Source organism: Thunnus albacares, chromosome 12 (genome assembly GCF_914725855.1).
Source record: "Thunnus albacares chromosome 12, fThuAlb1.1, whole genome shotgun sequence".
NCBI classification, from domain to species: Eukaryota; Metazoa; Chordata; class Actinopteri; order Scombriformes; family Scombridae; genus Thunnus; species Thunnus albacares.
In genome coordinates this window covers 31,910,814-31,926,595 of record NC_058117.1, presented here as the reverse complement: position 1 = coordinate 31,926,595, position 15,782 = coordinate 31,910,814, and the positions used below count along the sequence as shown (strand labels likewise).

General features: G+C 38.9%; 1 protein-coding gene across 4 annotated transcripts in view; it reads right to left on the bottom strand.

Annotated features, from left to right (window-relative positions):
* Nucleotides 1-15,782, bottom strand: part of rasal2 (RAS protein activator like 2) — a 93,859-nt gene that overhangs the window by 36,828 nt on the left and 41,249 nt on the right. The window contains exon 1 of one of the 4 annotated variants that reach the window (XM_044368414.1): nt 12,023-12,117. The exons of the other annotated variants lie outside the window; for them this stretch is intronic. Coding sequence (XP_044224349.1) covers nt 12,023-12,035 — 13 coding nt within the window. The 5' untranslated portion in view covers nt 12,036-12,117. Of the gene's footprint in view, nt 1-12,022; nt 12,118-15,782 lie in introns of those variants that run through there. 4 annotated transcript variants of the gene reach the window in all.

The window sequence follows — 15,782 nt, the reverse complement described above, 5'->3', positions numbered from 1 at the left end:
ACTACACCGTGCTAACCAAGCTAGCAGCTAGCATTAGGGTTAGCTCCACCCTCTCATCCAAATATGGTCACTTCTGGCTCCAAAAATTAAAGATGGCGACGGTCAAAATGTCAAAGTCGAGGCTTCAAACCAATGATTGACGTCACGCTAGCTGCGTTCATCTTTTTTCTTTCTTTTCTTTTTTTTTACAGTCTAAGGTGTGAACGCCATTTCTAAGTCAGAATTTCCTAATCGTAAGACAACATTCAAGAGGTTTTCACAGGAAATTTATCTTTTTTTTTTGATTGAGGAAACTTAATTCAATGTTTTTTTTTAAGGACTTTCAGACCTGCAGGTGAAGAGTTGAACACTCAGAAATATTCCAAACCAAGCAAACATCAGGTAAGTTCAGAGTCTTTAGTCTCCCTGAAGTCAAAAATGAAACTACTGAAACAAACAAACTGCATTCAGACCCGCCCACTGATGATGTCACTTCCCTTCCCCGTGGAGCAGCCATAGGCGGAGCATCTGATGATGAACGATTAATGTTTCCATCCATCACAGCTGATCTGCAGCGGAAAACGGACGCTGCAGCTTTTTTATGTCTCTGACTCGACTCTGAACACTGAGGCTGGCGATGTGTTCAGGTGCTGTGGGAGTTTTTTGTGTTTGAAGCCTGTTGCAGGTTTTGTTTTGTTGAGGTTTGGGGTTTTCCACAGTGAGAGCCTGAGGCTGCTCACTTCCTCCCATCTCAGATGTTTTGATAGCCGGGAGAGATGCTGGAAGAGGCGTTGTGGTGCCGAAATGTTTTGTGCAGAACAAAAACAACATTTAAAGGAAAACCAGAGGTTGTCGGCTTACCGACATGATGGTTAGTAGCAGCCAAGTATATAGCAGTTTACTACAGTAAAAGTACATAAGTATTATGAGCTTGATGTAGTTAAAGTATTGCAGTAAAAGTACATAAGTATTATGAGCTTGATGTAGTTAAAGTATTGCAGTAAAAGTACATAAGTATTATGAGCTTGATGTAGTTAAAGTATTGCAGTAAAAGTAGTGGTTTGGTCCCTCTGACTGATATATTATTATATATGACATCATTAGATTATTAATAGTGAAGCATCAGTGTTAGAGCAGCATGTTACTGTTGTAGCTGCTGGAGGTGGAGCTAGTTTACACTACTTTATATACAGTTAGCTAGTTTAGTCCAGTGGTTCCCAACCTAGGGGTCGGGCCCCTCCAAAGGGTCAGCAGATAAATCTGAGGGGTGGTGAGATGATTAATGGGAGAGGAAAGAAGAAAAAACAAAGTTCTGATACACAAATCTGTTTTCAGTTTTTGGACTTTTTCTCTAATCTTTGATTTTTGCTGAAATATTGGATCATTTGAACATTTATTGAAATGAAAGCATGTGAGAAGTTTAGAGGGAAAAATCACTATTTGGTGGAGCTGTTAACAACTCATAGACATGTGAAATGTGACCCCGACTACACACTGCTTTTTGTAAGACGTCAAAAGACAAAAAGGTTGGAAACCACTGGTTTCATCTTTAACAATGTGTTGTATTTCAAAAGCTTGTTATATTATCCATTGTGTCAAATCTTCATCTGAAAAGTAACTAAAGCTGTCAAATAAATGTAGTGGAGTAGAAAGTACAATATTTCCCTCTGACATGTAGAAAGTAGCATCACATGGAAATACTCAAGTAAAGTACAAGTAAATGTACTTAGTTACTTTTTATCACATCGTTTAAATCTTCTCTACAAACATGTCATGACGTTGATATTTGTGACACAGGGAATCAAACCAACAACCATCTGCTCTGTGAGTGTCAGTGTGTTCAGGGTTAACCTTCCTCCTCCTCCTCCTCCTCCTCCTCCTGCTGCTGCTGCTGGTAACGAGATATTGATCTGAGGAGACTCGTCACGGCTCAACCAATCAATCGTTCGGGAGGATTCAGAGACTCTGTGACCTTCACAGACCAGGACACAGTCAGACTGGAGACCAGCAGCACATCCCATAGTGATCCAGATGTTTAACATCGTTTAATGCAGACATGACATGGAAGACTGCAACTAATGATCAATTTCATTATTGATTGATCTGTTGGATCATGAACGACAAAGAAAAGCTGCAAATCATCACATTTTAGACGCATTTTTGCTTTAAATAAACAAAATATTTGATTATAAAAATAAAGATTAATTACTTAATGTTGCCTAATGTTGTTTTCTTTTATTGCCAAAGATTGATCAATATGAACACATTAGATAAGAAAGAAATCACTTCAGATAAAGACAAGAAATAATAAATCAAAAAATTAAAAATATATAAATATAATAAAAATAAAACATTACATTAAAAACAAGTATATAAAAGATGTAAAATAGAATAAAAATTAATTTAAATTAAATTGAAATGCTGTGGACATATTCTCCTACTTGTTTCTTCTTTTCTTCATAACTATAAAATCAATAATAATAATAATAATAATAATAATAATAATAATAATAATAATAATAATAATAATAATTAATTCGTATAATCCTTCTGCTCTGATTGGTGAATGTCAGTATTTTATTATTCTGGTGAGTATTAATGATATAGAAGCTGATATTCTATATTTGTCTTCATGTTTAGACTCTGATCAACAGTATATTGATCCACTGAGTATTGATCCGTCATCACTATGAACACTGCAGGGTGAAGTTTACAGAAGCACCGTTTGTTTGTTTGTTTGTTTGTTTGTTTGTTTGGTTGAGCAGCTGATTTAGAGATTAATAAAACTTTCTAAACATGAAACTAAACATGTGTGATCTGGTTTTAACGTCTTCAGGAGGAACTAATGAGCTGATGGGGGGGGGACGGTATTCACAGACGGACTGACGGGCTGTTAGTTTTCTTCATCAGACCTTTAAATGTCTCCTGTGTGTTTATATTATATTATATCATGTGAATATGTGCAGAGAAATATGAGAGACATGTTTGGATGTTTGTCCAGCAGAGGACGCCGACACGTTAATATTCACACTGTTAAACATCCTCAACATTAACTGTGGTTATTATCCTTTAATATCCTTTAATAACTACAGCTCAGGAGTTTAAAAGATGCGTTTACATAATAAATTCATAAATCTACACTTCTGTGCAAAAGTGAACAGAAACTCTTCACACAGTCGACACAACAGCAACAGAAACCTTCAGATGTCCTGGATGCTCCTGTCAGTCAAACACTGACATGTTCATACGGATCAGAACCAGACGGACAAACATCCACATTCACATGATGCTGTATTACAGTCTCATCAACTTCACTGTAGATAGACTGTAGTAGGTTCTATAGAGAGCTGCACATCTGACTCTATTTACACTGTATTTATACACAACATTTACACCAGCAGCAGCAGCAGGTAAAACAGCGGCCCGTGGACCAAATCTGGCCCTCTGGGAAAATATATTTGGCCTCCTGACAGATAAACCTTTAATGTTCCAGATGTTTCTGTTCCACAGCTGTAGCCTGTTCAACCATCACACAAACAGCTGGCAGTGGAACAGAGACGGTGTGTTGATGACAACAACAACAACAACAACAACAACAACAACAACAACAACAACAACAACAACAACAACAGTACTTTCAGTCAGCCATGAATGCAGCAGATCACAGAACGTCTCCAGTCTTAAACAACAACACAGAACATTTATCTGTGAGTCGTTTTTAGCTGAATGAGCTTTAAAATAAACTGTTAGTCGTCATTTATTAACGACATCAACCCTGAACAGAATTATAAATCAATAAGCTGCATCCTTCAATAACATAACTGCTGTGTCCTCATATACACAATAAATATAATATATAAATACACAATAAATAAACTGATGGAACTTGTTGTTTCTGCTGGAAGGTTTTACTGCTGTGTGTCAAATCAGCTGCTGAGTGTCAGTAAAGTTCAACATCATCACTAAATGTAATGTAATGTCTCCTCTGTTGACTTTATATGAAGTTTACTGATAAATAAAAATGAGTCACTTTATCAAAGCGTCTTCACTTTACTGTCAGCGCCTTAAACTGTTGCACAATACTGTAGATCAGCTGATCTATCAGCTGATAGATCAGCTGATTCTCTAAACTGTCAGGGATCAGCTTTGTCAGTGCTCTAATATATTGATGAGTACATATATATATATATAAACAGTATATTACTGCTGTGTATACATATATACTGTATATATACTGTATATATACTGTATATATACTGTATATATACTGTATATCACTGTGTGTCCTGCTGCTCTGCACCAACCGGCTGAGACTAATTCCTGGGAGACACAGTTCTCAGGTAATAAAATGTGTCTGTTCCTGCAGCTTTCACATTCATTTTCAGGTTCTGTAGTTGTCGAGTCGGACGGAGGGAGGGAGGGGGGGACGCTGCTAAAAATAAGTCAGAGAGTCAGAGGTTTAAAGTTACTAAAGTACATTTACTCAAGTTCTGTACTTAAGTACAACTTTAAGCTACGTGTAGCTAATAACTACAGATCAAAATTGTACATAAAACAACATTATATAAACTGTCTTGTTAAAGATGAAACTTTTGGCTTGTGACACTTAAGATCAGTGACGTCATGACGACTCAGCTGGACGTGTGTGATCAGTGACGTCATGACGACTGGGCTGGACGTGTGTGATCAGTGATGTCATGACGACTCAGCTGGACGTGTGTGATCAGTGAAGGAGGCTGTAGATGATATTCATAATGTTCAGTTCAGATAATAAACAGCAGCGCAGGGTCGGCGTCGCTGTGGACGTGTTGCTGCAGGTAAAGGTGAGCAGGTGAAAAACAATGCAAACACTGTTCACAACTGTCACTGCACAAACTCATCCAACAGGAACGTGAGCTTCCACATGTTTGATCGGCCAACAAATCACGTTGCCAGGCGACGACCAGCTGTTAAAAGTTCAGAGTGTTTCTGCGTTCGGACCCAAACGTCACCGACACGACAGCGAGCCCTAAAACTAACGAGACGGTTTATAATCTCATCAGATTATTACATTAAATTACAAAGATGAAATGTTCTGATCAGTCACTGATGTTTACAGAGTACGAAGCAAATCACTCAGATTGATCAGTTGATTAATAATTATCAATATTTGCCAAATATTAAGAAGGAGAAGAAGAAAACTACAAAATTCTCTGATTCTAAATGTGAATATTTTCTGGTTTCTTTAGTCTTTATGACAGTAAACTGACGTTTGATGACATCATGTTGGACTTTAGGAAACACTGACTGACATTTTTCAACTAATCAAGACAATAACTGACAGATTAATTGATAATGGAAATAATGGTTAGTTGCAGCTTTAACTCAAATCTTGATGAAACCGGAGCAGCAGTGAATAATGTGCGTCTATTATTTTCTATATAATCCTACAGAAGATGGATGTTTGTCACTAGAGATAAACAATAACACACGTAGGTTTTAAATAGTTGAGTATAAAGACGCAGTAAACGGAGGAAGACTACAGGCTCCAACATGAACATGTGGTCTGAGCATCACCAGCAGATGATGAAGTTTATATCACACAGACCCTCAGATACATAAAGTATAATATATAATATTATATATATGCCGATGTTGATGTGCTGCCTGTAAACACAGATTGACAGTAAGCAGGTAAACTGTTGCTACCTGTCTAACCCGGTTATTTAATCTCATGTAAACACAACCCTGAGCGTGGGCGGCGCTCTAACACAGGCCGCTCTGTGTTTGAGCAGCGAGAGGGAGGATGAATGGGAGGGTGTGATGTCATCGCAGAGCGGCGAGAGGAATGCTGGGAATGAGGGCGGCTGACACACGATGAACTCTCTCTCTCTCTCTCTCTCTCCCCCGGAGCGGACACACCTGACACGCTGGAAACGCCGACACACAAACGCCGATAATCTGCTGATGAAAGAAGCCTTTTGTGTTCAGACTGTCTGCTGCGCCGGGTGGAGCTCCGACACCGGCGGGTCGAGGGTTCAATTCCCTGAGAGCTGCCGGGGGGACGCGGCGGGGCGGCGGCGGCGAAGATTAAACACTCATCAGTCTGAACTGAAGCTGATGTTGATGTTCTTCATCTACAACATCACAAACAGGAAGTCATCAGCTGATATCATGTAAACATGTCACACTGTTACCGTGTGACAGGAAGCACCTGCAGGATTATATCTTATATATTAATGCAGATTCATCTTCATGCTAAACGTGCAGTTTACAGTCCAGCTGTGTTATAACATCACAGCTGCAACAATTAATCAATCAAAAGAAAAAGAATCTGCAGCTATTTAGATCAAGTATAAATGTCAAACATTTCTTGCTCCAGTTTCTCAAATATGACGATTTGTTGCTTTGGAATTAAATATCTAATAAGTTTTATCAGACAAAACAAAACATTTGAAGATGTTACGCAACGATTAATCAGTTAAACAACAAAGTGATCTGCAGATTAATCAATAAAAAGATTAAAAAATAATCATTAGTTGCATCGCTGCATCATATTGTTTAGTGGAGAGCAACGTTCAACAAGTGAATTAAATCTTCTACTTCGAGTAAAAAATAAACGTCCTGCTTCGGTTTAATGAGCCGCCGTGTTACACGACGTTAATATACGACTAAATATGCGACGTTTTCTCTCAACGTGATGAGAAACTGTTTGTATTTATGTTCAAAACGTTGATCCTGAACAACTTTCTGCTCATAAACACACCTGAAGTTAAATATCAGTAAAAGAATCTGCAGCAGTATCAAAGTGTTTGTGTTTGTGTTCAGTCAATAAATAACAGAATCAACATGATGACCCGTCCTGTTCTCAGCTGTCAGCAGATTCACGGATCAGCAACAAATATTCAAAGAATTCAATGTAGAGAGAGAATGAAACCGGTTGTGTTTGTGTGGCCGCCTCCTCTCACAGCCTCACATTCCTCTGACTGTATCAGTGTTACTACTGACGAGCAGCTTCTTCCCTCCAGCTACACCGTGACACCGCCTGCAGGAGGCGTTCAGGCTCACTGCTGACTGTAGGTCAACACACAACAAGGAAAAACACACTTTAAAGGATCATTCTGCTGATTTTCTATATTTGTCTTCATGTTTGGATCCAAACCAACAATGAACTGATCTACTAACCAGTACTGTGTTTGTATCAAAGCTGATATATCTGATTAAAAACACGTCAGTGAGTCTCACCGCTGCACTGGGTCACATGTTCCTTCATCATGAAGAGTTTGGTCACGTTAGTTTGTTTAGAAACTAGGGATGCACGATATTGGATTTTTTGCCAATATCCGATATGCTGATATTTCCAACTCATTGTGGCCGATTGCCAAAACTGATTTATGCACATAAGACAATATATGAAGGAAGAACTGAGGAAGACTGGAGTTCAGGAGCTCAGTGTTAAAACTTTAATGAACCTGCCAAGTGGGAGCAGCAGCAGAGTTTTCTTTGAGTTTATTAGACAGACAGAAATGGCCGATGTCGATATTTCATTTTAGAGCTTTTATCAGCCGATACCGACGACGTGCCGATAATATCGTTCATCCCTATTAGAAATGGCTCCAAAGACTAATAACAGCATCATGTTTTCAGTCTCTGGAGAGCAGTTCTGTGTCAGGCAGACGCTACTGAGCATGTGCAGGAACACGCTTCTGTTTACAGCTTCATATGACAACTTCTTGACTTTATACTGAAGCTCTTTGAGAAATTTATAATGTAGCACAAAGTGTGAAAACACGCTTCAAGCTGCTGCAACGACTACTGACAACAAAATAAAGTTTAGTTTTTTATTAAATACTCAAAATAATCCAAAGATTCTAAACTGAGTAACAGACACACGAGACTTCAAGCAGAAACTACCAGCAGATTATTTCTTCAATGATGTTTACGACTGATCAAACTCACCAGAGGTCCTGACTGGAGATGTGCTGTATCACAGTTATAAGTTTATCACAGTAAACTGTATTATTGCAATAATCAAAGAGTCTTAAAATCCTACTTTTAGTGGTAAAATACAGTGAAATGACTTGACGCTGTGATTCAGTGAACTGGTCTGAATGTTGCAGTTAATGTTGATTAATATTGACAGTTTAAACAGTGAACAGACAGGATCTCAGAGTCTATAAACCCTCATTTATAAGCACACAGACCATAATAACAGGAAGTCTATACTGTTTACTGCAGGCAGAGCTGACGCTGACCAACGAGGAAGAACGTCTGACATCTGAACGCAGCAACTTTATCAGTTACATAAACTGAAGACTGAGCAGGTTAACCAATAGAAAGCCGGACAGACAGGAACTGGTTCTCTGGTTATTCTGCCTCAGTGTGACCAGTGTGACCAGTAGGAAGGAACAAAACCACTGAGGAAGACATCAGAGCTGCTCTGCTGAAAACAACAACAACCACAGTAATGATGGTGATGGAAACGGTCGGCGGTATTGATACCGGTGAACGTTTCATCGCGGTGAACCAGTATATCTCTGGTCCAGACCTGGAGAACCAGTCTGACATCCAGGACCAGTCTGTCAACCAGCTCAACGCCTCGCGACAAGGACGCCGTTGTCATGAAGCCGCTGAGTGTAACAGAAACCACATTTACAGCCTCAGTTAGAGAGGAAGAGCAGCCTGAGGAGAAAAACAGCTTCGTCACTGCTGATGAAGCTGATGATACGATGCTACATGAAAAACAACAACTCAGATCTGTCTGTTCATACTGGAGGTCGACCATCGTTACTCTGAAACATCTCAACAACTACTGGATCCATCTGGATTCATCTTCCTCAGAGGATGAATCCCTCTGACGTTTCCTCCAGGATTTAAACTCTTAGTCTGGTTTCATGTTGACCAGAGAAGATAAAGAGATGAAATATATCCAGAGTAGAAGTTCAATGTTCTGTGGTGTATTTTCATTAAAAGTCATTGGTGTGCTTAAAGACAATATTAAACTATGCAGATTGATTTTATAAGTTTATAAGCAATAAGGGCTAGTGTGATACAATTTGTATTGGTGTAGTTATAATCTCATGAACCATATTTAATCACAATGTACGTATAGAGGCACGGTAGAAGAATCATAATCATACACTGGAGAAATGTGAGTATGTTTGTATTACATGTCACTTTGCTTGGGTCTGCTAAAGTCTTCACCTTTTAAAAAATACTCTCTGGAGGAGATCAAGAAATAAGGTTGTAAAATGACTAGAATAACTTATAAAAATAAAAGGCCAGAAGACAACTTGGCAATAATGGTGTAAAATGATTCCCAATACTTATATATAAAAATTGGATATAATCAGGTAGAATTGAATATGCCAGTACATATCCTCAAACAGCTCAAAACCTGTTTTGAAGAGTTTTGACCAACAACGAGTGACGGAGATAAAAGATACATAATAATTGGTCAAAAATTAGGGAGGGTGGATGATAAGGTGTGACCTAAGCCGACCCAAGGGCATAAAAACAATGACTGAAAGAAAAAACCTTTGGAGCGATTTGGTTCTTTGTAAAAGTGCTACTTGCTCTCCTTTCATGCCGGCATTAAAGAACACTTTGCTGCTCGGACCTCTGACTCCCTTTTTATTTTCAAGAGAGAGTTTTTTGCTCTGGTACCTTTTTCTGCAACAATTTGATACAAAAGCTCTTCTGTCACATCACACCAGGAAAAACCCAATCAAATCTAATAATAAGAATAGAATGAAATCAAATTAAAATCAATAAATAAACAGTTTGAAGTTCTGAAGAATATCAATAAAGTTAAGTTTAAAGCCGCAATGATTAGTTGATTAATCGATTAATTGCTAATTATTAAATAAATTGCCAATTATTTTGATAATCAGTTCATCTCTGAGTCATTTTTTGAGAAGATTTTTTATAAATGTGAATATTTTCTGGTTTCTTTAGTCTCCATGACGGTAAAATAAAGATTTTGAGGTTGTAGACAAAACAAAACATTTGAGGACGACGTCTCTGGGAAACTCTGACATTTTATGGAGCAAAAGACTAATCAATTAATCGAGAAAATAACCAACAGATTAATATATAATGAAAATAATTGTTATTTGCAGCCCAGTCGAGTTGTGTAAATGGTTAATATAAAGCAGGTTATATTCGTAGCGAATGAAAACAGCGGTCTGTTCCTTTAAAAGGACGCCTCATTCAGTAAACTGGAGACACAATGATCTAATTACAGCTGAGCCGAGGACAGCTGCAGCGCCGCGCTTCAAACCAACCGCCATCAGCATCCGTTAATAATAATGAAGCGGCCGAGTGCACGCAGCCGGAAGACTCAGAGCGACAGAGACGACGCCGTCGCACGGCTCACAGGAGAGAAACACCTGAACGCCATCAGACCGCAGCCGTCTGCAGGTCAAAGGTCATCTGACACAGAGCAGAAACTTTCACGTCGTCATAGTTGACTGAGAAACTAAACGATGTTTTTGGTTCATGAGAGGAAACGAACATCTCAGTGTACAGTAAACCAGTTAACCATTTATTAATGGGCAGAACATTAACTGGAAACTCTTCTTTATCATTGATTTAAAAGACATTCATTGTTCTTCTACAGAGTGATGATTTGATGCTTTTCTTTATATTCAGTAAACTGAATATTTGGAGGTTTGTTGGTCATAATAAGACATTTAAAAGACGTCAACTTTGGTTCAGGAAATTTATAAACAGCATTTTTCTCTATTTTTGACATTTTATATACAAAGTGATTATTGGATTAATCTGAAAAATAAACAGCAAATTAATCGATAATGAAAATAATCATAAAGTAAAGATAATCAATAACCAACCAGAACCAAACACACATAAACTACTTTGTCAGAAATAATCAGCTGATCTGAGAGGAACTTTAAGGCTATAAAAACTATAAAGTTTATTTTTGCAGTAATAATGTCTGAAATTACAGCACGTCGCTCGCGGCGACGAAGCTCCACTAACATCTGAAACATGACGAGGAGACACAACTACACTCAAACCAAACGATGGTGAACAACTGGTTTAATCATTAAAGGATCATTCTGGTGATTTTCCAAACCAACAATGAACTGATCTTTTAACAAGTATCAGTAGGTAAGAGTCACCTCTTGACTTTGTTCTTCATTGTAAAGAGTTTTATTATAAACAGGTTGTCATATGAAGCTGTAAACAGAACCGTGTTCCTGCACATGCTCAGTAGCGTCTGCCAGACACAGAACTACTCTCCAGAGACTGAAAACATGATGCTGTTATTAGTCTTTAGAGACGTTTCTAAACAAACTAATGTGACCAAACTCTTCATGATGAAGGAACATGTGACCCAGTGCAGCGCTGTGACTCACTGATGTGTTTTAATCAGATATATCAGCTTTGATACAAACACAGTACTGGTTAGTAGATCAGTTCATTGTTGGTTTGGATCCAAACATCAAGAAAAAATATAGAAAATCAGCAGAATGATCCTTTAAACAATGAAAAGTTTTTAAAAAAGTAGCTAAAGCTGTCAATTAAATGTAGTGGAGTAGAAGTATAAAGTAGCATCACATGGAAATATTCAAGTAAAGTAAAAATACCTCAAAACTGATCCAGTACTTCAATAAAGTTACTTCCCACCAGCCTTCAGGTATTGTAGAGTAGAAAGCAGAGTATTAATAAGTAAATGTGTTTCTTCCCTGAGCTGCGGATCACTTTGTGTATCCAGCGCGTCACTTCTGATCACTTCTGATCCTGATCGATAACTGTCCGTCAATAACTGATCGCGTCGATCCCGCAGGACGCTGTTAACTTGTACAAACCGATCAGATGATTTCTGACTTCAGTCTGAACTTTGAACGAAACAAAACGAAAAGAAAAATGAAGCGTTTTGTTGAGAGAGAGAAGCGGCAGGTTTGTGCAGGCGGAGCCTCCACACCTGCAGTCCGGGCAGAGTGAGCGGACGGCCGGCTGCAGGCTGGACCGCTGCCCGGTGAGAAACACCCGGAGCTCCGCTTTCTTATCAAAACCAGTTAAAGTAACGAAGACTCACCCAGAAAGTCCATCAGCGCAGCAGAGAACTCATGTTCACTGAGAGTTCACCCTCATTCACTCATTCACCCACTCACTGTCAACACACACACACACACACACTTCCGTCCGGACCGTCACAATAAAAGTCACAACAAGGAAACTGTGATGCTGAAAATGACGTCAGCCTTACTTTTACTTTTTAAAGTAGTCATTTACCATTTTATAGTATTAATGTTACATCTGCCTTTTTTAAAGTAGTAATATTACTTAAACCTTTTTAAAGTATTAATACTACATTTACATTTTTAAAGTATTAAATACATTTTTACACAGGAGGAGGACTGTGGATTTTGTCCTCCATCACTTCCATTGTCAGGTCATTATGAAGGGATCTTCTAATGGTCAGTATGAACAGGAGGAATGATTACAGCAAGAAAAACTGCTGTAATGTTCATTTGGGCTCCTGACTGTTGGTTTAAGACAGACTAGAATAAACTGTGAACTCGTCCTTTAATCAGCAACATCTGAAAACCTGCTGAGATAATTATTTTGTGCAATGAACCACTGAAATACGACTGACTGCACCTGTAACTGTGAATTCTCGTACAGCGCCTGGAAGTCCAGATGTTAAATAGAGAAAACTGAGCTGTCGACTGCTGTGAAGGCGTCACCTGTGCAGGTGAGTGAAGGTTTTCACACACAGATCAACTTCCTGTAATCAGTGACCTTATCATGACCTCCGGTTTCAGTATCAGTCCGGACCGTCCTGCCACATCGACACCAGAGAGGAAGAGGAGGAAGAAAAGGAAGAGGAAGAAGAAGAAGAAGACGATGACGTGCTGCAGGCGTCTCAGAGCTGAGACTTAATGAGCAGTCAGTCAACACTGTAATCAGTGGACTGAAATTACACCTCAGCTACTGTCACCGCTGCTGCTGCTGCTGCTGCTGCTGCTGCTGACTGGAAATAACAAGAAGTGGAAGCAGAACAACAACAAGGGGAAACAAGAAGGAGAAGAAGAAGAAGTGGTCAATAAAAGGGGTTCAAGTATCCTGTTCACTTCCTGTCTGACTTCATTCACTTCACAACAGTGTTAACATCTTTCAGCAGCATAACGAGACATTATCAAACACTCCAGAACACCAGTACAAACTCAGGATAAACGACAAAAAGAACCAATAAAATCTGGTATTAAACCCAGTATAAATCCAGTATCAATCCCTCAATAAATCTAGTGTTAAACCCAGTATAAATCCAGTATCAATCACAGTGTATATCTGGTATTAAACCCAGTATAAATCCACCATTAAACCCAGTATAAATCCAATAATGAACCAGGTTTACATCCTGAGTTAATCCCAGTACAAACCCAGTATAAACTGGTTGTCAGAGGCCTGTGTGTGGGCAGACTGGGCAGATTAACATATAAATAACCTGCTCCCCCCTCGGCTGGTGGGTGGCGGGTGAGGCGGGGGTGAGGCGGGGGGGGGGTGAGGGGGGGGATTAAGGAGGTCAGTGAATGAATGAGCGTCTCTGTGGCTGAATGAGCAGGACGAGCAGCGAGAGAAGTTTCCATCAATCTGATAACCGATCAATCGATTAATGACTGCATATAGAAAGTGAATCAAACTATTTCTACTTCCCACGTGTCCTGTTTGTTTAGCTGTGATGTAAACCCTCCCGAGACCCCTGCAGCTCTGGGTGGGAATCCCCTCGGCCCAGGCGTCCCACTGGGGGCAGCGGGGTCAGTCCGGCTCCTTCAGACGGACGGACGGACACTGGACGCTTTGTCCTCAGACATTCCCCAGCCGCAGCGGTCCCACGCTGCACAGCAACGTTCCCACACACAGCAGCAAAAATTACAGGCTGCATCCCAACGCCTCATTATAACCAGCAGGGACAAACATCCACCTGAGAGTCCGACTGAGTTATGATCTGTAATGACGGACTGAGCAGCCAGAGACTCAATCTAAACTCCCCGAGACACTTTAACAAGTTACACAAACTTCAGCCTCACGTGTTTAAAGATGAACTGCAGTGATTTATTCCTCTTCAGCCAGTATAAATCTTCCATTAAACCCAGTATAAGTCTAGTCTGAAACTCAGTATAAATCCTGCATTAAACCCAGTATAAATCTAGTCTGAAACCCAGTATAAATCCTGCATTAAACCCAGTATAAATCCTGCATTAAACCCAGCATGAATCCTGTGTTAAACCCAGCATGAATCCTGTGTTAAACCCAGTATAAATCCTGCATTAAACCCAGTATAAATCCTGCGTTAAACCCAGTATAAATCCTGCATTAAACCCAGTATAAATCCTGCGTTAAACCCAGTATAAATCCTGCATTAAACTCAGTATAATTCCTGCATTAAACCCAGTATAAATCCTGCATTAAACCCAGTATAAATCCTGCGTTAAACTCAGTATAATTCCTGCATTAAACTCAGTATAAATCCTGCATTAAACTCAGTATAATTCCTGCATTAAACCCAGTATAAATCCTGCATTAAACCCAGTATAAATCCTGCATTAAACTCAGTATAAATCCTGTGTTAAACCCAGTATAAGTCTAGTCTGAAACCCAGTATAAATCCTGCATTAAACTCAGTATAAATCCTGTGTTAAACCCAGTATAAGTCTAGTCTGAAACCCAGTTTAAATCCTGCGTTAAACCCAGTATAAATCCTACATTAAACCCAGTATAAATCCTGCATTAAACCCAGTATAAATCCTGCGTTAAACCCAGTATAAATCCTACATTAAACCCAGTATAAATCCTGCGTTAAACCCAGTATAAATCCTACATTAAACCCAGTATAAATCCTGCATTAAACCCAGTATAAATCCTGCATTAAACCCAGTATAAATCCTGCATTAAACCCAGTATAAATCCTGCATTAAACCCAGTATAAATCCTACATTAAACCCAGTATAAATCCTGCATTAAACCCAGTATAAATCCTGCGTTAAACCCAGTATAAATCTTCCATTAAACCCAGTATAAATCCTGCATTAAACCCAGTATAAATCCTACATTAAACCCAGTATAAATCCTACATTAAACCCAGTATAAATCCTGCATTAAACCCAGTATAAATCCTGCGTTAAACCCAGTATAAATCTTCCATTAAACCCAGTATAAATCCTGCGTTAAACCCAGTATAAATCTTCCATTAAACCCAGTATAAATCCTACATTAAACCCAGTATAAATCCTGCGTTAAACCCAGTATAAATCTTCCATTAAACCCAGTATAAATCCTGCGTTAAACCCAGTATAAATCTTCCATTAAACCCAGTATAAATCCTACATTAAACCCAGTATAAATCCTTCATTAAACCCAGTATAAATCCTGCATTAAACCCAGTATAAATCCTGCATTAAACCCAGTATAAATCCTGCATTAAACCCAGTATAATTCCTGCATTAAACCCAGTATAAATCTTCCATTAAACCCAGTATAAATCCTGCATTAAACCCAGTATAAATCTTACATTAAACCCAGTATAAATCCTGCATTAAACCCAGTATAAATCCTGCATTAAACCCAGTATAAATCCTCCTGTGATTGGTTCCCTCTGGGCGACGCCTTCCTAAACTTTGAGACATGTGACAGGAAATCACTTTAAAAGCAGCTCAGCGTCTCTCAGATTCTACAAACACGTTCCTGATGAAATCCATCGATAGATTTCTGGAGTGAAAGAATTGTTCACTAAGTTGAATTAATTATTTAAAAGGTATTTTAGACATTTAACATAATAACAGTTAAACGGGGCT